Source organism: Pristis pectinata, chromosome 18 (genome assembly GCF_009764475.1).
Source record: "Pristis pectinata isolate sPriPec2 chromosome 18, sPriPec2.1.pri, whole genome shotgun sequence".
Classification (NCBI taxonomy): Eukaryota; Metazoa; Chordata; class Chondrichthyes; order Rhinopristiformes; family Pristidae; genus Pristis; species Pristis pectinata.
The window spans coordinates 29,164,746-29,188,345 of record NC_067422.1 but is presented as its reverse complement, the minus strand read 5'-3'; the positions used below and the strand labels follow the sequence as shown (position 1 = coordinate 29,188,345).

The window sequence follows — 23,600 nt, the reverse complement described above, 5'->3', positions numbered from 1 at the left end:
TAACTTTTAAGAGTTTACATTGACATCCTGCTTATCTATTTATTGATATAGTGGCATTAATGGTCACAGGACCTCTGATTTGCCATCATCCTCACTGGGCATATTTTAAGTGCAGAAAAATATGGATGTATTTTATTGACAATGAAATTGGTGATTTGGACAGCTAAGGGCATGATGAACATGACTGAGGTTGGACTGCAAGAAGTTCTGGGCCAAGGATTATGGCATTTCAAGGACCCTACCACTTCAAGGCAACTGGGATACTCAATGGATATAAACCCTGTTAGTATAGACCAGAGCAACGATAGAACAAAGGTAGAATTTCGTTCTTGGTCACTTATATAATAGCAGCTGTGCTCCATGTCCAAAATTTGGTTCTACTGAACTGGTTTTACGCAGGACATCTTGGACGAAGTTCTACCCCCACATTTTACACAGGATTTTGTGCACCATATGATTCAATTTCAATGTAAAACATTCCGAAAGAGAAATCGTGGACTTACTGCGAATTGTACGAAGTCAGCAGTTTTCCTTCCGAGTCCTCTGTGGGTGACGTGCTAATGCAGGGAGCAGCCACGACATGTGCACTTCAAGGACTTGCGACGATGCATGCAGACAGCAGGGGCAGCTCATGCAGAAACAGGTCTTCACAATGCTTGTGAGGTCCTCTTCAGTGTCACTTAAAGGGAAGCCACCTGAGTAGCTCCAAGCTCGTGGTGTTGAGAATTTGACCTCAGGTTTGGGCCCCTTTATGAATTATATTTAAACTTCTTGAAGGGTCTACAACATGCCCCACATCATCAACTCGTGACAAACCTTGTAACCACCCTCACCCTCCAATAACTGACGTGCCACCTCACTGCAACACCACACAAGCCATCCCCACCCTTGTTTATCTGCAGCTCGATCTTCACCCCGAACCCATTACTGATCTCAACGGCCAAACTTAACTCCTGTGTCCCTTCCACCCATGACACCTCTAACTACCTTAACCCCAATTTACCCAGCTTCCTTGACATGCTCCCCACCTGTGAGGGATGCAAAAAAAAGACCTTGGATTGTGTAAGACTTAGTCTGTAGTGTACCATGTCTTGGGCCTCATGTGCCATTTGTTGTCAGATTTGTTGTCAGGAGCCCTCATACCAAGCTTGCCAATGCACCCCATTACTGAATCTAAACAGGTGCCATGTAAATTCTAGGCAATAAAGTTTTCCACATTACAATCACTATGTGTTTTCTGAGTAGTTACAGCCAGGGCTGTGTGTATGGATTTAAAGCTGAATGCTTTGGTAAAGGCACATACCCACAAAATGTGCATCCTCAACATGGTATATGATATTGCTGCTGTGCACAGCCTAACACAATCATCCCTTCCACCCAAGCCCCTACCACTGCGCCAGCTCCACTGTGCACAACCTGGGCTATAGCCCAGGACTGCAACTGGTTTAAAGAAATCCACCATCCCCCAAAAAGAAAATTGTAATTAATGTAGGATCATTGTAACTGGGTGGTTGATGGTCAGCAGTCCATGTTTTTATGCTGTATATCACTCTATAACTCCAAATCCCATTTGCAACATTATTGACAAGCTGCTCTCTCCCTAATGCACCCATCACATGCACCCTTGTTCCCTTTTTGCTGGTGTTTGAGATGCTGTGAATTTACTATCATTTGCTTAGCCACAGTATGCTCTGGTCCACAGGAAGGCAATTCAACACAATTCTTTAGTGAGCTGAAATCATGACCTTTACTATCACTGCACTGCAAGATTTCAACCCCCGTGTCTTTCCATTAATGCAGCAAGTGTCAAGATCAATTTTAGGAGTCTGCTCCCCCAGTTACACATGCTTACAGTGCAACCTGTTGTTATACCACCTAATACATGATCAAAATACTACTCCAACAGGATGTGTCAAAATATGCACCTGAACAACTTAATTTATCCGTTTCTTAAGATTTTCTGTGCAATGCACCCTTGCTTTCTAATACAGCCACAATGAAAACTGGGCCAGTAACAGGTTAGCTAAGTTAACAGGTGTGTGTGTGTGTGTGTGTGTGTGTGTGTGTGTGTGTGTGTGTGTGTGTGTGTGTGTGTGTGTGTGTGTGTGTGTGTGTGTGCGTGCGCGTGCGCGCGCGAGAGTGGGGTGGGTGGGTGGGGAGGAGGACAATTAGAAATCTCTTGGAAAGGGAGAGAGCTGCTGTGGGGTTATTTAATGTGGTCATTATACTACTTTTCTACCAGAATAATTAAATAATTTCAGGACAGTTTTATAAACCTTTTGTAGTTTTAATAAGGCAAAATGATAAATTCTAGTGTTATGAAATCCTAAGGATATTGGTGAACACGAAAGTGACATACGGGTGCAAACAAATTGGATTTTTTTAAAACTTCTAAACAGTGAGTTCAAAAGCAATGTTGCTTGCAGTTCTTCTGGACAATTAGGGCAGTACCCAACAGAGTAGGCGATGCAGGTTGGAAGTATGCCCTCAGTTATTCAGTTATCTATATCAGTATTGTTCTTTTAAGTCATTGCTCATGATATTAAAGTGCTGTGTGAAGCACTGTCACAAAATTCCTGTAAATGAATCTTTGTTTGTGGGACCCAGTAATAAATTGGCCACATCTCCACTGTGAGACACAGATCACAGGAAGCAGGTTCACGGTCTGATGAAGTACCGATGACGAAATGCAGCAAGCCAGTCTGCTGCAAGGAAAATAATTTTTTTTTAAAATGTCATCCAAAACTTAGTGACAATATGTTGTTTTCTGGGCTTCTTAGTAGGCTACCTGCCTGCCTGAATTTTTAGCTGATGGGATGTCTGACTGGCAAACCAACTTTTGACTGTTGGTGGATGGCTTGCTGACCTGTTGGTTGATTCTCAGGTCATCAGTAAGTTGGCTGAGCTTCCATCTACATAAGGGTGGCAGAGTGGTGTAGCTGGTAGAGCTGATGCTTCACAGCTCCAGTGGTGTTGGTATTGGTTTGTTATTGTCACACATACTGAGATGCTGTGAAAAGCTTTTGTTTGTGTGCCATCCAGATTATGCTGTACGTAAGTACATTGAGGTAGTAAAAAGAAAAACAGAATGCAGACTATAGTGTTGCGGTTACAGGAGAACATGACCTATGTTGCAGGAAAATGGGGTTGAGAGGGAAAAATAAATCAGCTATGATAGATTGGCGGAGCAGACTCGATGGGCCAAATGGCCTAATTCTGCTCCTGTGTCTGATGGTTACAGAGAAAGTGCAGAACAGGAAACCAAATAAAGTACAAGGGCCACGACAAGATAGATCGGGAGATCAAGAGTTCACCTTTTAGATTATTCAGTCCTGACCTTGGGTGTTGTCTGTATGGAATTTGCGCATTCTCACTGTGACTGTGTGTAATTCCTTCATTTACTCCTGTTTCCTCCCACATCCCAAAGACATACACGTTAACTGGCCACTGTAAATTGCCTCCAGTGTGCAGCTGGGTGGTAGATCTGGGGGGAAGTTGATAGGAATGTGGGGAGAATAAAGAGGGATGAGTATAGGTGTAAATCATGATAGATGGTCTACATGCGCTTGGCAGGCTGAAGAGTTTGTTTCCATGTTGTATGACTCTGTGACTTTGTGACAATCTCAGCACATCATTGAAGCATTAAAGGCAGGTAGCCAGATTGCCTTTAGGAGAGAATTCCAAATATCAGGGAATCAAGGGATATGAGATTAATGCAGGAAAATAGCACTGAGGTCAGCCATTGTCTTCTTGAATGGTAGAGCAGACATGAAAGACCAAATGGCCTATACCTCCTCCTATTTCTTTGTTCTTATGTCGATTCTGTGGCTGATATACAGTTACAGATCAAACATTAAACCTAGCTCTGAGAGGCCAGGGAGCACACTGGGAGAAGATCAGTCAGGTGGAGTGGAGGGAGGTCATGGACTGTTTGCTGTGAATCTAATAATTAACATAACTTTGAAAGATAACATTGTAATATCACAACAATTGGCAGCTATTCAACGATAAGCCTACTATAATAACACCATGCTTAATGTTAATGGTTATGTTACACTGGAGTTTAAATTGTTACATGCTCAATACAAGAATGTCTGGTAACATTGTCTGACATGTTTTGTTCCAATAGGTATCATCCATGAAACTATTGTAAAATGGCTATTCTAAGGCCAGATAAAACGTAAATACTGTGAACAAAGTAAAAATGTTGAAAATTAGAATTAAACTTGGAAAATGTTTTGTGAAGGAATTTTATTGCATTTTTCACAGCTCTGTGAACGGAAGCACTTCCCATATTTAGTTACGTAAATAATCATAATTCAGCAGGAGCTCACAATGAGTAATGAGTTGAAGGAAAGATTTTGGTGATGTTGCTTGAAGAAAGAATATTCGCCACATCACTGAGAATATCACCTATGTCACTGCAGCACCCTTTGAAAATTCCACTGGACAGTTAAAATAACATGTAATCAAATCCTGTGTTAGCATTGAAACCACAAACGTCACAGGCAAGAATGCTTTCATCAAAGCCAAGAACAGAAGATAACATTTCAAGTACTCCAGAATGCAGGGCTTAACGAATAAGCTGCCATTTTCTCAAGCCTAATGTTATATTCCTATATTGTACTGTAATATAATATTCAGCTCCAATGTAAACTCCATCGTATAATCTGTATTCGATGTTGACCGCCACATTATTTTCCAATTGTATTTTTGCATCATTTAAGTCTCTGACTTATCCTAAAGACTTGACCAAGGCAATCAATTTTTATAACAATGGCAGAGGTATTTTACCCTGGCTTGCCTGTGAACCTAAATAAAATCCCACTGAAAGATTACCATTCATCAGCGAATTGAAGACTATTGGATGACACTGCTCCAAGCTTCATTAGCTCTGAACATATATCTACTTCAAAATAACCTGCATGAGAATTAAATCTTGCACAGGATAAAGAAACACAATTTATGGTGTGGAATGTGATACTGATCAAACACATTAGTAAAGAAACAGAGACTGCATTGTATTTTCTACCCTCCATTTCAAACCAGATTTTGCTGTAATGTGACAGCATTCGGAAATTGCATTTTCATCTTCATGACACAAGGAGTGATGCAAGTAACAGATCCCGTGCATCAAGTTAAGTTCTGCAGTTGAAAGTCAAATTATTTATTTTCTCTGAACAACTGTTTCACCTTTTGGAGTGGGAAATCCACCCCTTTTACCATCTAAATAGAGTAGTTATTTTAAACAGACTTAATCTTAATCTGACCTGCCTTATTTAAAGAATGCTTTGTTACATAAATGTTGCATGTAGCCCCTTCTAAATCTGATGATTGTATCGTTTCCGGGACTCCCACAGACTTAGTCATGTTGGGTATATGGCCTGTTTAACTAGCCCAGGAGTGGCTAATGCTGATTTTTTTTTCGTTTGGCCACCTGGAATGAAAATTGAGGAGAAACAGAAAACTGAAGGAGGGAGGGAAAGTGTTTTTTCTAAGACGTCCCCTGATGGTAATGGATATACAGCATAGTTATAAAGCAAGCAATGATGATCTCTCACTATTGGTATGAAGAATGAACAACTGAAAATATATTCAGAAGAGCAGTAGTCACCTTATCAATGTTTTCAGAAGAAGGGAGTAGACAGGAAAGAATGTGATTGAAAATGATCTGGTTGGAAGGAACAAGCCAATTTGTTGATCTACGGGTAACTTCCCACCTTCCGTTATAACACTGTCATCTTTAAGTATACAGCAGTTATCCTCTCTTACTTTTACAAAAGGTATTTCGACAGCTTCCTCTGTCAGTACCTGCCTGCACATTTTCTTTAACGTGCCTGTCTCCAGTTCTTTATATCTGTTCTAGCTTACATATATGTAGCATTGAAATGGATCCAATCCTCTAGCAGAATGAGGTATTTTGTCAAAATGGAGGAATAAGGTCGCAGCTGTGTCTCAGTGGTCAGAAAGTATTTGCTTTAAGAGACTTGAGCACTAAGGACCAGACTTACAGTCCAGTGCAGTACTGAGGGAATGCTCTACTTAGGTGTGTCAGCTGTCAACTCTCTCAGATGTATGTTAAAGGTCTAATGGGACAATTTCTTAGATAAGAAGGGTAAGTAACCCCAAACTTCTGTCCAATAATTATTCCTTGCTCAAGACTATTAAAAAAGGAATTTCCTGCTGATTATCATTTTGCTATTTGTGGAAGCTTCCTGTGTGCAGAATGACTACTGTGTTTCCTATAACAGTGACAATGTTTCACACTTACTTTATTTGCTCTAAGGTGTTTTAGGACAGAATGAATGGTCCTAAATAAATGCAAGTTTTTCTTTAAAGGCAGCACATTCAAATGTGCCAGAACACACTGCTTTGTGAGAACATGCACTAAATTGGACCTGGCAGTGAAAGGGTTAAGTGTTCATACCACTCTTGAATGAAACGAATTGAGCCATCGCTATCTAGTTCCAAGTTAGTGCCTGCAGCACCTAGTGTTACTGTGGTACAACTGCCAATAAATTGGGGATCAAGATATGCTGCAGGAAATTCAAAGTGCTTACACTGATATAGTGGCAGTCACTCCAAACAAGACTTGGGAAGGCCGACAATATATCCCGAGAATAGGGGACAGGTTGTGAGTGGGGCTTGCTGTGGGCCACAATGTTGCACTGACTATAAGCATGTAATAGCACGCAAATAAAAATAAACAAATAAAAACACATATAACATGTTGTCAGCGCACACAATTCCACTCAGGAAGGGAAAAGATCAGCAATATTTTTTTAAGTATTTATGGAAGCATAGATTATTGGGGAACTGCTCCTGGACTGTGTGTCCTTTCCCTGGGATGTGATTTAAACCAACAAGCTCTGCTTCAGAGTAGGTGGATTCTATTAAAGGTGACTCTGGTCAGCTGGGCAGGTCTGACAACAGGTGACCTACCACTTGGTCCACCCAGCATCTGGATTTCTGTCAAGGGAGTATCCAGGTTGATAAGGCTGTAATAGTAATAACAATAAGAATTAAAATTCTCACCTCTAGTCTACAGCCACAGACTCAATCGACATTGGTAATCCTGTTCACCACACGGTGTGGTTTCTAATTTCGTCGGAAACCTCATGGTTAAGTCACTGGACACTCCTTTTTAGGGAGGCAGAAGAGACTACAGATGTTGGAACCTGGAGTGAAAAACTGCCGGAGGAACTCAGGACGTCCTGCTGCAGGGTCTCGACTCAAAACATTGACCATTCCTTTGCCTTCATAGATTCTGCTTGACCCACTGAGTTCCTCCAGCAGTTTGTTTTTCTATTCCTTTTATGGTATTAGGGCTAATATTAGAATACCCAGTCAAACTCACAGCCTCTGTGTTGGCTAAATGGAAAAAAAGTGTCCCAAAATCATATGGGACAGTCAAGTTTTCTTTTAGATATGGGAGATCCCACTCAGTATGGGACTGTTGGCATTCCTATCTGGGCTGGGTACCTAGTCATGCGACATCTAACCAGGTTGCAATTATTTCTGATACTAGGTGCCTGGATCAGAAAATAAATGTTCTTGAGCATGAAAATTTTTAATTTGATATGCATGAAATTCAATTTAATGTAAAAGGGTAAAATTCAATTTAGAAAAGTAAAAAAAGTCTATATTTCTAGAGTAGTCTGTGTTGTTACCAGGAGATTAAAATGAAAAATATTCATTCTCGCTGCAGTTTCATAGCCCATTCACATAATGCACTTGAATACCAGATTAGCAGCAGTAATCCCCACCTTCAGAAATGATAATGTTTCAAATGTTTATCTCAACGGACTGGTTTAACACCTACTTATTCATTAACTACTGGAGTCCTGCCAGTCAGATTAGAACCAACGTGAGTCAATGGTTTAAATTTTGAAAGAGAACCTGAATATTTATATGCTGGTAGATTTCTAATATTGTCATATTGACTCGATCCTGACAACATTGGGAATTATATGGTCATCTAGAGGAGGGGAAACAGTTGTCCATCCATATGGTAAGGACAATCCAGGACACTCTGTCAGGCCCTACTGTAGGTGCAGTGCAAATTGCTGTTGGAGACACAAGAGACTGCAGATGCTGGAAACTGGAGCAAGAAACAAACTGCTGGAGGAACTCAGCGGGTCAGGTAGCATCTGTGGAGGGAAATGGACGGTCGATGTTTTGGGTTGAGACCCTTCATCAGCTAACTAGCTGCTGCAGGTTACCTGTTGTCAGAATTCTCTGGAGCAATTATTAAATCAAATTACACAGTACTGGTCTTTGTAGGTTAACAAAGGATTGATGCTACTAAAGAACCTTTGTTATGTGAAAATTCATATAGCGGGAGTTTCAGTAAATGCGTAATATTCATGGGGGAATACCAGACGCTGTGCATGGTCCGGGAAAGGGGTCAGGTGCTAATCAATCTACCCCCAGTAAGGGTGAAAAAATTAAAAGCAAACCAGGCTGGTCAGATTGAACCATACAAGTTGAAACTTACTAGTCATTCACCCAATGGCCATTGTTCCCAGACAGAGGTGTGCAGATGATCAAGTGAGTTTTTCTCCATTTTAAATAAATTGTTTATCTCACAGACTCTTTCCATTAACCTGATCAAAAAGACCGTTAAATGTTCTCGGTTTTTGCCGGCCTGCGTTTAAAAGCAGTCTTGAAATGTGTTTCCTGTCCTTTGCTGCAGCAAATGAAACCTTTGTTAAGAGACAAATTAAATTAAATGAAACCCTTTGCTTGTAGTGAAGGTTTGTTAAGTGGTGGTTTGCTAACCAGGAGAGACCTATATTTACAGCATGAAAATGACAACCACTTCAATCACAGCAAAACATCATTGGGTGCAAGAATTTAATGAAAATAATGGACCAGAAACAGTGCCCTTTTCAGAAACATTCTCTGCATCTAGTCTAATTCTGTAGCTTGATATTTAGCAACAGAAATATCATTTTGCAAATGTCGACATGATTCCCTTTTTGAAGGTGCAAATGAGAGTCCATAATCAAGGTGTTACATCATCAGAACTAACTCCACAATGTGCACTCTGTTTTTGAGTCAGCGAGTTGGGGGAGGGAGAGTGCAGTGGAACAATAAAGCTGTTTAATAAATGACGTGTTCACTAAATGACTATGCCCTGATAATGTTTCCAGCAAGAATGGATACCCAGAGATAATGATAGAGTTTGTCTGCAGCAGGATTTCAACATTAAGACAGCATATGGAATTAATATGATTCTAATTTCCATTCATTTCAATAAAATAAATAGCTCTAAATAGATGCAATATTTTGGGCCATTTTTAGCCACTGGGCTCAGTAGAATGGAGCTGCTACACTTAAAATTCAATTGATCTGCTTCCCATTGTAATACATTCAGCAGTGTGCTACCGATATATGACTTTTACCAGAGCTTGGTGCCTTTGAAAGCTGCAGTGAATGCTGCAATCCAGCCATGAAGCTGAAGGCAATGAACTGGGCCCTCCCACCTGCCTCCTCTTCCATTCAATGACCCCAATGAAAAGCAGCAACAGTCAGACTGGCTCAGATAGGTCCCTCTGAGCCTGCGATCTGCCATAAATCACCGCTAGGTTGATTGATTTGAGATTCTGCATTTATATTCCACCCCATTAACTTTTACTGCCTCCTTTGAGTCTCCTCTGGGGTCATGCCAGAGTCAGTGCTGCTGCTCTCTCAGGACATCTGTATTGCAAGTTCAATGAATTTTACACAGCTTGACTTAATACTCCTTTATAATCAACATTCAAGAGACTGCAGGTGGTGTAAAGAATCAAGCACAGACCGATCTTGTTTGTCTCTCCATGTAAAAGTCAAAATGTTCAGCATTTTTGAAAGGAATGTTTGCTCTCTGAATGTGGGTAATATGAGCAAGGCAGCAATTAACGACCATCTCTGGTTTCCTCGAGAAGCCTTGAATGGCAAAGGTCACCTTGATTTTCAACTGTCTTTGCTGTGATGATGCTTCAGCAAAGAATTCAAAGATTTCTGGCCAATAACAAGAAAGGAATAATGATGTACATTATAGCTAACAGTGTGCCAGTTGAAAGGTAACTTGGAAGTGATGGTGTCTTCGTAAATATGCTCCTCTTGTTTTTTAAAAAGGCTAGAAAATGCTGGCAGTGGCAGAACCGACGGTTTGGAAGACTGTTCTCCACTGGATACTGTTTAACTTCTTGGATGTTATGGAAACTATACTCATCCAGGCAGGAGATAACTTACCAGGCTTGTAAATACGAAGACACTTTGGAGAATTGGGAAGTGATGTATTCATCAGAGAATACTCAGCCTCTTCCATGCTCCTGGAGCCACACTGTTGTCAGTGAGTGGTCTTTGATCCATGCTGATGGCCCAGAATTTTAATGATTGGATTCCTGGCAAAGATAATATGGCATCTTGACATACTCAAGGGCAACATTACCTAGCATGAAGTTGAGAACACTTCTCTGAGGAACCCTCATACCAATGTGCTGGGGTGCATTGATTTGCTACCAAGACTGACCATCAGCTTTATGTCAGGTACGAGTCTAGTCACTGGATGCGTTTCCTTTTGAAGTTTCTTTGACATATCCATGTTTGCATAACACACACACACACACACACACACACACACACACACACACACACACACACACACACACACACACACACACACACACACACACACACACACACACACACACACAATTCCCAAGTATGGCCAAGCACTGAGGCAGACAGGCAAGTAACTCTGGTTCCCAATAAGAATGTGCAATTCATGGTGTCTCAAATTTACCCTTCCTCTGATTTACACTATATTTTCTCTCTTCAATGGGAAATGGCTTGGTTTGGTTGAAAGATTCATTGACTAAAGAGTCTCATGCATTGGCTAGTATCTAATCACTCCAGAAAATAGTTCATAAATACACCTTGGACTGGTATAGACTTAACAGTGAAAGAAGTTTGACCATTTTTTGTTTGCTTAATGCATTGAAACATCTAAAAGGAGAGCATTTTTTAAAAACAAAATGTTCTCTTAAATGTAACTTTTAAACGTGTGACCAGTTCTAGTTTGTTCTCTGCTGTTGGTGAGGATGAGTTGTAAATGTGGACCTGAACCCATTGACTCAGGTCTCCTAGGTGAGCAAGACTGTAGATGGTCAGAAAGACAGAGTTCTATCATTTCCCACATTAAAAATGCTGGATTACTTTCCCACTTCCTAATCGAATAGCTCAAAGGTTGGCAGTAAACATTAAAACCAACAAAGGTATAGCTTTTCACAGGGCTGGGAAGGTGACAACAGAATTATAGCTCCTCTCAACACTGAAGGTATTGTGAGTGACTATATAAGCCTCAAGCAGAAGGTTACGTGAGGGAGGGAGAAGAGTGAGATACAGGTTGACGTATTGTTACGGTGGTAATCATTTGGTTTTGCATTTGATATTCTGGTCTTCCAGCAAGGGCTGACATGTGTCTTTGCATAAGTTTCAAGACTGAGTTCTTTTATGATAATTTTATTGGAGAGTAAGTGTGAAAAATTAGCATGTAATTTTTGGGAGGAATAGCAGCGGATTTTTGGAATGGCAGCGGATATTGGGGATGGAGTAACTATGTACAGAATATTCAAAAATAACAGAATATACACATGGATAACTGACATGGGGAGCAGGTCCTTTGAATAATTGGTCTGGAAACCACTGAGTAACCAGGTGACGTAAGGCATTGGTAGTTTTATAGATGCCCAGACAGTATTCACTTTGACATAGGAATCATCAATCTTTCATTGAAATGGCTATTCAATGAATAACGGGCTGTCTGTGAAGAGCCAAGCAGAAGTTATAGAGGTATAAAATCTTATTAATTACAATTCTTTTGTGTTGTTAATGAGAACAGTTCACATGGTCTTTCTAAAACTTATCAAACTTCCTTATTTGGAATTTGGAATCCAGTATAATGTATGCTGTAACCCACCTCCCTTGTTTCAGAAATGTTGCCTCCATGGAAACTCCCTCCCATCCCTAATTCCAATTCCAGATGTGTATTACCTGGCCTATGGTTTGCAGGTGTAACACTTTATAGTCATAAGCAGGAACAAGAGAAGGCCATTTATTCCTTAAACCTGCTCCAACAATCACCAAGATCATGGCTGATTCTACCTCACACCATTTTCCTGCATTATCTCCACACCCCTTGATTCTTAATTTAGTGATCTGTCTTTTGAATGAACTCAGTGATGTGGCCTCTTTAGCACAGACGAGTAAAGAATTCCAAAGATTCAGCACCTTCTGAGTTAGGAAATCTTTCCTCATCCAAGACCTAAGTGGTCCATTCCTTATTCTAGTCACACTAGGGGAAGCATCTTCCCTGCATACACCATGTGTAGCCCTATAAGAATTTCAATGAGATCACTTCCCCTTCTTCTAAACTTTAGAGATTTCAGTCTCTCTTCATATGGAGAGCCCACCAGCCAATGAACCAGTTCAGTGGATCTTTGGTGCACTCTTTCCATGGCAATTATATCCTCTTTTAGGTAAGGAGACTAAAATTGTACACAGTGCTCTTGGTGGGGTCTCAGCAAGGCAACATATAATTGTAGTAAGACATCTTAGCTCCTATACTCAAATCATCTTGCAATAAGAACCAACATAACATCTATCCTCTTAATTCTTGCCGCACCTGGATGCTAGATTTCAGTGACCTGCGTACGAGTCCATCCAGGTCCCTTTGACCATCAACTTCTCCCAATTCAACACCATTTAAAAAAATACTGTTTTTCTGTTCAGCACACCAATGTGGATGACCTCATATTTTTCCACATTATATTCCATCTGCCTGGTTCTTACCCACCTATGCAGCTTGTCTATATTCTCTTGATACCTCTTTGCATCCCCCTCAATAATCAACATCTTCTTGGTTTTGTATCATTGGCACACCAGGAAATATAACATTTGGTCCCCTTAGTCAAATTGTTGATATTGGGGCCAAAGTACTGATCACTGCAGTAACCCACTAGTCACAGTTTGCCAACCTCAGTAAGACCCCTTTACAACCATGCCAGTATATTACCCTGTATTTTTACTGGTGAATCCTTTAGTTTCATGATGTATAGTCCTCTCCCTGTGTATATCGATCAGTTGAATGTTTGGAAACTATACTCAGGTGGCTCATTCAGATGATTAATTTTTATGTAGCAGAACTGTCTCCTAAGTAGAGTAGAGAAGAGTGGCATCCTAGTCACACCCTGTCCAATATAAAATCAGTGTTCATTAGACAATAATCAGGGGAGCACTGTTTTTCCCTCCTCTCCAAGTTTTCCATAGCCTGGGTGTTGATGATCATTTTATACACACACACACACACACACACACACACACACACACACACACACATACATTAAAGCTGGTTGAGGGCAGCTACGATAGGCTGTTGGTTAATCCATGGACCTCCTGGACTCCTTCAGACATGGTTACCACCAGCACTGGAATTTCTGGAGTACGAGAAAAAAAGCTTAAAAGGAATAACATGTTGCTGCAAAATGTCCACAAAAATGTAAAGATTAATTTGCAAGATTGTGACAAAATAGAGTTTTTGCATATTGTTATGATTAGCTTTCTGTACTAACAAGATCCTAGAATATCTACATCAAGCTATTGAACACATGGTGATGTTAAGCTTCTCCTTATGAAATCTCAGCTTCATTTATGAGCATTGTTGACTACTAACTGAAAACTACTTGAATGGGGATGAACAAGGTCCCATGTCTTAAACACCTCCATGTAAGGATGAGCGAAGAGCTAGATGGCATATTTGTTTGTTTTGCTAATGTTAACTAATTAAAAGTGATAATTATGTTGCAAGAGAGCTTAATGACACTGTTTATGAATGATATAATATGTTACTGTAATTAGGGGTAGAAGGATTGAGAATTCAATCAAGTGTACTCCAGGTTACATTTTTAAAAAATCACAGTCTGACAGACCATAGGCATTACTTCTTTTGTCTGCTTTCACCTGTGAAAATTTATAGCTGCTTCAATTTCTTCTAAATATGAAACCTTTGTAAACATTTTAATTACTGAATGAATCATCCAGTTTGTCTTTAGTTCAGCTCCTTTCTAGAACTATGGGCCAGCTATAGTTTTTCCACCTCATATATTATTTCAGTTCTAGAAATCTTCCAGTAAATCCAATTAAAGAAAATGCCACTTGGTGGTTTGCTAAACCCTGCTCCTGCATATATATACATGCTGCCATAGTCACAAATAGTAAGAGAAGATGTAAGAATTGCCTTAAGCACACTCAAAACAAAGTCTGTACTCTGACTGATTAGTGGGAAAAGTAATTGCTAATGCTATGTAACCATTCATGCTTACAGAGTGAAACATTCCTCATAGGAACAGAACACAGTCAAAACTGAAGTCCCAGAGATGTGGGACAGAAAAGAAGTCCTGCATTATTTGACCTCTGTAAAATGCTTGTGAAAAAAGAACTGAGGAGCTCGATAGTGAATGCACAACTTGGTGTGTCTAGAAGCTATTGCGTTATTGACCTAGAGATGATCCATGTTATCCACATCGCCATGGGAGGTGGATGACAGACAATGGCAGAATTGTTCTAACACACAGGTCATTCAAGCAGGTCAATAAAATTAAAGGTTTCTATGGAAATGAAGGATATACAAGATGCTGAATTTGTCTTTGATGTTTAGTTTTTTTTGTAATAATATTTACAGTTTTAGATCTTATTGTCTAATGCTGGTGTCTTTGGGGATGCCCATATGGAAAGGCATTCTGACTGGCTATTCCTTCAGGCAGAGTGAATGGTGGTGAGAGGGGGTGTTCGTGTTCTGGATGCACTGAGGTGGACAACACCTTAACAAAATAAGAAAAACCAAAAGTTTATTCCATTGTGAATAAATCAAACTGAAGGAATATGTGGCACTTATACTAATTGAAAACTGGCCCTACATATTTGGGCATAGATTTATTCCTGTCCATTATTCATTAAATCTACATAATATACCCAAGTTGATCTTTTGCATCAGGAGTAGGGTAAAGGTCAGTGGAGAGGGTCAGCAAAAGAATCTTGGAAAAAATGCAAATGACTGAAAGAAAATGAGACAAACAGAAAACCAGCTGTGATTGATTGCTGGCTAATTTTCTTGCAAGAAGAGGTAATTACACGAAAACTTGCCAGAAGTTTCCAGACCACCAAAATTTATTAAGCTCTAACATTGAGCTATACTGTGAGTTTGTAATCAACCAGCAGGTGATGTTGAATTACTGTGTGTACCTCTGAGATCTTTTCTTAATCAATTTGCCCCAGAGTTAGGGTAGGATGAGTGTGAAGTTGAGTGCTTGATGGTTGGTGCAGACTTGGTGTACCAAAGGGTCTGTTTCCTTGCTGTTTCTCTATTTGACTCTATGACTCCACCCTTGATAGAATTCAGAAGTGGGATCACTCCATTATGGTAGTGCCTGAGCATTGCCATATTAAGGCTAGTTAATGAGCAGATCAATAATCAAATATGGTCACTGCATGGCTAAATTAGACACCAAGTTAACATGCCAAGGATAGGAAGATGGAATAGGTGGCCTCTGGAAACAGTATTGTGCCCACCAATCTTTAACAGGCATGTGTGTGCATCGTCAGATTCAGTCTCACCTGTGAATAAACTCTTCATTTACTTTTCTTGGGTAAAGTTAATATTTTATCAATAGTCTGCTCAATTATCATGAAATTAATTATTACAATGATTTAATTCTAAATTGATAAATATCCAAATCATCTTTTACATTCCTAGCCTCTCTTCCTCCCCGTCCCTTCTCAACCTTGTTTCTTAATTTTAACATTTAGTGTACTCCATTTTTAATCTTTACTTTCCTTTTTTTTCCTATTTCTTTTTCTGGCCTTCTCTTCCCACTGTCCCGTTGTAGAGGTGGGAAATGCATAACAAATGGTCCCATTTGATCGCCTTAAAAGTTTTGGAGCATGTACTTAAACTAGTAAGATTGGAAAGATCTGAGAAATGGCTGGGACACCTCACAGATAGATCCTTGTCAGTCTCTATCCCTGTCCTTAGGAATGAATGGACTCATTGGTAGTAGCTACACCCTAACAGTTTATTGACCCATGGTGCCAAGTAAAGTTAATGCTCTGACATTTCAAGTGTTCTGATTGATGGCTGCTCTCACTAATTGAAGAGCATTATAAACAGAATCCTTTACTACAGCTGTGACAAGAGCTTTCAAACAGATGCTGCATTCTGTGACAATGAAAAAACATTCGCAATGAGCAATGAGTAAGAATATCTATATGAAAGCCGTTCTAACCTGCTTACTCTGGTACCAGTATAGACAGATATAAATGACACAATTTCGATTTGGTACCAGTTTATATACAGATATAAATGACACAATTTTGATATGGTATCAGTATAGAAATAGATAGAGATGACACAATTTTGATTTGTGTTTTAACTTTCCCAGAAAAGGACTGATTAGTTGTGACCAGTGCCGTCTATATTACTGGATGTCACCCAAGATGCATTTTAAAAGGCTCTGCACAAACTGATCCTTTTGCATTGGAAAATGCAGAATCTGTAATGCCAGTTTCTGGTGGGGCTGGCAGAATAAGTAGGCTTCCATGCTTCATTGCATTAATAGTGAAATAGTTTCTGCTTCTTCACAGTGATGTTAGACAGAAGCCAAATGCGCTTTTTTATTGGAACAGAAAAATTATGCGTTGTGAAAATATGAGTACTTTAATGCCCATTGTCCTCTACCCATTGAGGACTAATGAGCATTGGTGTGCAACAAAATCAATGTGACAGTGCAGTGAACTATATCTTTTTCAAATCATACTTTTGCCTTGGCAACTTTCTAAATCTATAATGGGTGGTGAGTAATTCTGAAATGTTCACTCACAAAATCTTTACGTTGTGATGTCCAGTGTTTGGCACAGAAGGCTAAAGTCATGATTCATCTGATGAGGGTGAAAGATTAATGGTGCAAAGGGCAGAAGTAAAATGGAAACCTGGGCTTCTGCCTTTAATTGATTGTCCATTCACCGTGTCCACAATTAATCAAGCAAATCACAGCACTCTAATAGACATTTAAACAGCTCATAAAAACTCTTTTGGAAAACCTGGTTTCATCAACACAGCAACGTCATCTGTAAAATGGTGACCCAAAGGACAAGAGGAAGATTCACTGGTAGCAACCAAGCACAGAATATTTGACATATTAGTCTACAAAGACTCAATAAACGTAGAAACCACAATGCATTGAACTTTTTACCTTAGTAAGCACACCACTTTAAAATGCTGATTGAACGTCGCATAATTTGCATAAGGAGCCATTTGGATAAAAATATCTATATGACATATTTTATTTATATAGTTGTGAACTAGCAGATGATAATAAGTGGTGCCACTTGGAATAGCAACAACCTAATTTGGAACAAAATCAATTCCAAATGCTAATTAATTCCCTGCTGATATTTTTCATTTTGGGTTCAGTGTAGATATTGACTTTTATGTCACCCCATCAAATCTGGGAAAATTTATCCAGGGTTACTATTGTATAGTACAGCCATTACTAGGGAGGAGGTATGGTAGATATAAGTGGATTATCAACTGTGTCGTGTACCATTACATCAGGTAGATACAGGGGATGGCAAAATGTGCTGGAGACCACAGGGGTTGGTAGATACAGGGGATGGGAAGTTGTGCTTGGATCCACTAGGGAGTGCATGCACAGGGACAAACATAATGAGAGGTGAAGAGACACAGGGCCAATATATTGACGTGGGGAAAATAAATTATTAGACTTTTTTTTAAATGTATTCTGCAGTTGGAGCAATATCTATTGTGCAGACAAGTATACTTCAAGAGCAAGCTAAAGCAGAATTAAAATTCCCAGTGTTTGAATGGGGTGGTGGTGTTGGGTTGCACAAAGAAGTATTCTGCCCCTCTGCTTTTAACAACTGTGGTCCACAACAAGGAGGATATATAAGTACATCTAGAATTATACAAATGCCTGTCCTGCATCAGCTATCCGTTCCTGAATGCAAAGTTCCAACTTGAAAGTCCTTGTACCTTTCTCTTTGTAAATGATTAACAAATATATTTATTGCCTCACAGTGTAACATAACATTTACAATATTTTAGCATCAACAGATCAGCTTTAATACAGACAGACAACAGCATTGCTACATGATACTGCACTACTGCAAAACACTGCAACACATTGTTTTCTTTTTGGATGGGCTTACTGATGCAAAGCCCAGGATTATTATGAACAAATCCCATGCTCTACAATCACAACACAAGGAGCTGAATTAGATTTATTACTGAATAGGTGTTCAGATTATCATTTTAGTTGTCCTGTGTCTCCAAAAGCCTACACTAAGATTCCCTTCCCTTCTAATGGGCACACAAGCATTGCATCGTCGGGGCTTTTGGACTGCAGATTATAAGTATGAAATGGTTTTTGCAAAGAAGCAGTTTCTACTGTACCCTTGAGATGTCCTCGCCCTAGTGTCACAAATCCTGAAGAGATGAAGTTATGCAGGTCTGGTCCTCCGCTGCGATAGCCATGACTGGTGCCTGAATCCTTCCCATAAAGCCCTGTTGGCAAGAGGAACAGCATTCACAATTTCCACTTTATTAATTGTGGCAAAGCTTTGAAGTAACTGGCATCTGGATGCATTTGTACACAGTAATTACTAATCATTACTTATTTATCCTGCACAATTCTTTATTTGAAAATTTGGATGCCTTTGCTTTCATAAGCCATGCCCAAACAAAACAGTAAAACATCAATAATTGGACACTGATTAGACAGCACTCAACTCTCCCAGTCCCAGGCCCTGAAGGACTGTTGCTGTGGTGTTACAATTATACGGTTTATGACAGCCATATGTAAAAATGGAACAACAAAAGACTTGCATATACAGTACACATCACCTTTCACAATTTTAAGACAACCCAAAGTGTAAAGTACTTTTTTATAAACACCAGTTAATGTTATGTCGGAAATATGGCATCCAGTTTAAGGTTTGCAGATGCCCACATACAGCAACAGAACAATAACCAAGATAACCTATCTATACTTTCAGTAGCATTAAGGCATAAATATTGGCCAGAGAACAAGGGATAATTGTCCTGCTCATCTTCAGACTGATGGCATGTGATCTTTTATATCTACCCAAGATCAGCTGGGGCTTAGTTTAATATCCTAACCAATGGATAGGTGGGAAGAGAGAAATCCCATTATGGGCACCACACCACTGTTTGGATGCCAGTGCATAGAATACCAGCTGTTGCCTACAACAGTCTCAGCCATGTTATCCAGAACTCTTTGTTGGATGGGAGATAAAATTGTATCATTTATTTCACTTCCACCCTGGTCTTTTATTGCCTGATTTTATATTGCCAATGGTAGTTCAAATGTGTAAGGGACCAGGCTTGAGTTTGCAAGCTGTCTAATTTTGGAGAACATAGGGAGTAAAGCATTTATGAGCTGATTTTTCATGCATATATAATTCATGTTTGGATGTCAATGCCTAGATTATATAGCTATCTGTATACAATCCAAATACACCATGGAACAGCATCCTTCAGACTTTTGGAAAGATAAATATTTCAGGCAAAGGGTCATTGTCCTGGAATGTTCACCTTGTTTCTCTTTCAACAGATAGTGCCAGACCTGCTGAGTCAGAGAGTCATCAGCATGGAAACTGACTCCTTGGTCCACTGTGTCTGCACTGACCATCAAGCACTCACTATCACAAACCCCAATTTTTCCTTCCCATCCCCATCAATTTCCCCCTCGATTCTTCTGCTACTCACCTACATTAGGGGCAATGTACAGTAGCCAATTATCCTACCATGTCTTTGGCATGTGAAGGAAACCAGAGCATCTGTGGGGAGCCTTTGTGTGCAAACTCCATACTAACAACACCCATGGGCAGGATCAAACCTTGGTCTCCAGAGTGGTGAGGTAACAGTACTAACTGTTTGGCTCTGTGTCGTCCCTACAGTGTTTCCATCAATTCCTGTTTTTTTATTTCAGACTTTCAGCATCTGCAGCTTTTTATTTTTGATCTGCTTCAGACAATTATTGGGAAGAATAAAATAGGATTAATGTAGGATTAGTGTAAATGGGTGTTGGTGGAGTCGAAGGGGTGAGGGTCATGCTTCTATGCTGTATGACTCTATGATTTTCATAGCTTCCTTTTCAGATATGTAAATATTGTTCTTATTTTATAAGAAATGCAACTGGAATAATGTTAGACTTATGATCTTACTGTCTCTGAGGATGGCAGAAATATTTGAGCCCTTAATATCTAACAGTTAAAAATATTCATACATTTTATTGCAAACATCTTTGGATCTTGTACCCACCACCCTGAATGAACAAGAATTGTTACCTGCTCAGTTATAATGAAAAGCTCCCTTTCTTGTTTTAAATGTACTAGGGCTATAATAACCCCATTGACCTGAAACTCGTTGCAAGTTTCCAGGAAGACAAAAAGGTTCATTTGACACAAATCTGCAAACTATCACCCAGTCTAGTGCAACACTGAATTCTCATGTGTGTTTTAAAATCTGTTGAAAAGGCAATAGCATGCTTAATTGGTGTGACTTGAAGAGGCAGAAATGTATAATGTCTTTTCAAATTGTTCCACAACATTTAGCTCTAAAACAGGTGACTGGTTCCATGGTTGGCTGCTCCAGATGTGCTCACTTTATATACTGGGGTGAAAGTCTGGGTTGTAGAACAGTGATTTCCTAATCAGCACTTCCTCTATGCGCCCGGTTTCATTGGGAGTGCGTGATTAGGGAATTGACCCCATTATTTGTTTCCTCCCAAAAAATATTGATAAAGAGGATGAGATAATTTAGTGAATATTGAAAACTCATACATAAAATGAACAAAGTAAGATTTCTGCCAGAGTTGTAGTCTTTGCACCATAACTTCTGCCATAGATTACAGGAACATTGTAAAAGTTGCTTACAGAGAGTTTGCCACACAGCCACAGGACAGGTCTATGTCATTCTATGCCACTCTCCTCCCAACTTATTTCCCCTCATGCCACTATCATAACTTTCAAGACTTTTCTCCCTCATATAATTATTGAAATGCACCTATTCTAATCAGTTCCATTGGAACATATTTCAGTCACTGTGAGTGAAGTGTGATTACCTTCTCTTTATGACCTCTCATTCTGGATTCTCACAAATGAACACATCTTTATATTTAACCTATTGAACCTTTCCAAATGTTAAACAATTCATTTTTGGTAATTTCTCACTTAGACTGTAAAAAAATTCTGTTGGCTCCACTGGGTAGGGCAAATCATACACAGGTCCAACACTAGACTCCAAAAACAGACATTCTACACTTCTACACCGAGCTCTGCCATGAGAAAAGATTTCAAGGATGTTCTGAGGTCTTCTTCAAGAAATCAACATCCCTACTGACTCCCTGGAATCTGTAGCCCATGACCATTCAAAATGGAGAAGGAGCACTGGGTCTGGAATTGAGAACCTCAAGTCCCTACATCAGGGGAATGCAGAAGCCCTGAGTATACAGCAGAAGGAGCAAACCACCTCACAAAATACCATTCACACCTCTCACTGTCAATCACCTCCTGCCCCACCTGTTGCGAAATCTGTGGGTTGAACATTGGCCTCATCAACCACTTCAGAAGCAAAGTGGGAGCAAATTGTCCTCAATCTCAAGGAGGTAAAAAAGGAGGAAAAGAAAAGAAACCAGTAGAAAAGGAGGAAGAGTAAAAGAGGAGGAGGAAGAGGAAAATGAGGAGGACAAAGAAGAGGAAGAAGTGGAAAATATAGAAGAAAGATGAAATAGAATATGAGAAATAAGAAAATGAATAAGAGGAAGAAGTGGTTAAGGAAGAAGAAGAGGAAAAGGAGGGAGAAGATGTTTCACACAGTCCCGTTCAAAAGAAAAGAATCCAACCTGTTTTCTTTTCTCTGTTTGTAAATAATGACATAACATATGTACTTAAATAAGTTAGGCCAGAACTTACTGTCGGCCATGAATCACCCATGCTCTCTGCTTATCTACGTATGAATTTACCTTTTGTAGATCCATTATTGTAAGCTTCCTTTGTGAATCTGTCCTGATTCTAATTGATTGGGTCCTATGTGGCGATGGGGCCTTGTGCAAGGAAATACCATCACCTGGTGGGACCTTAACAAGCCTCATTCATGAATGAACTAAAGAAACATCTTGGCTGTTGGTTGAGCCATGTCCACTGTGCTTGTCTGGAGAGGTACAGAAGGCACCCAAATGCAAGCAGTTTAATCACAGGGTGCATTTGACAGGTTTTAATAAAATCCTCACTCTGTGTACATATAGGCTGTGCACCATCCCTGACAATACATTTATTGGAGCTTCATGGGGCTACTTTTATTCATCCGTGGATCTGCTTTACTGAATCACATGATTTCCAGCAATAAAGTTTATTGATGGTAATGCAGTCATTGTAATTTACAAGGCAAAATGAACAGTTGCCTTTCAGGTAAATGATACTGGCCTGAAACATACTTACTTTTTACCACTGCTCCACACTGTAGCACAGAAGTCAGAGAAGAGCTGAAGATCTGGTGCCAGCACAACTGAACTCCTGGTGCACGCTGGACTTTCCAAAGAGTCCAAAGGTGGAACATAAACAATCTGAGCTGAGGCATCAAATGCAAAATAAATCTAACCCTCAGCTTTATCCCAACCTCGGCAGGCAGACGTTGATTGAAACATTCATTTGAGGGCAGTCACCAACCTTGATTGAAAAGGTTGATGCAAGTAAATGGTTTGTTTTCCATTTCTTTATCTAATCTGAATACTTTTATTTAAGTTCTATCAACAAAACTTGGTTTCAAGTAAATTTATTATTTTTATTGTTTTTTTTAATCATCCAAATCCTGTTGAATTATCTTTAATTTAAAAGCCATTCAAAGGCCTGTGATAGCAGTGTACAGTCTATGGACCATCAGGGCAGTTTGAAGTGAAGCCTCAGGATTTACCCGCTAAGACCTACCTGTGTTCCTGGTCACTTTGTTTTGCAGAACAGCAGCAGTAAAGCTTCCAGGTCAATTGGAAAACGGGGCTGCAAAAAGTAACTGTGCCCGCAGGAATAACATTGGGGTCAAGCACGGGATTTGGGCCAGGCCCAATTGCTACTCATGGCTAGACTACAGCATTAATAGCTATGCCAACAAAGATGATCAGCCCATTACCTACAATCAGTGAAAGAGTACCGGACATTATATTGACCATCAGATATGATTTTCATGTTCCAAAGTGCTTTACAGCCAATTAAGTGCTTTTGAAGTGTGGTCACAGTTGTGGAATATAGGAAGTGCATCAGTAATTTGTGCACAGTAAGTTTCCTAAATTTGCAATGTCGAATGATGGACAAAAATTAGCCGAGGCACCAGAAAAAGTTCCCCTGCTCTTCCACAACATATTGCTTTGGGATCTTTATTGTTCACCTGAGAGGGCAGATTGGTCCTTACCTTAATGTCTCATCTGAAAGACACCACCTCCAACAATCCATCACACTATGCAGCA

The 23,600-nt window shown here is 39.8% G+C and overlaps 1 protein-coding gene across 1 annotated transcript in view; it reads right to left on the bottom strand.

Annotated features, from left to right (window-relative positions):
* LOC127580125 (protein shisa-6-like) overlaps window positions 1-23,600 on the bottom strand; it is a 390,202-nt gene that overhangs the window by 273,913 nt on the left and 92,689 nt on the right. The window contains exon 3 of the mRNA XM_052033339.1: window positions 18,515-18,625. Coding sequence (XP_051889299.1) covers window positions 18,515-18,625 — 111 coding nt within the window. The remainder of the gene's footprint in view (window positions 1-18,514; window positions 18,626-23,600) is intronic.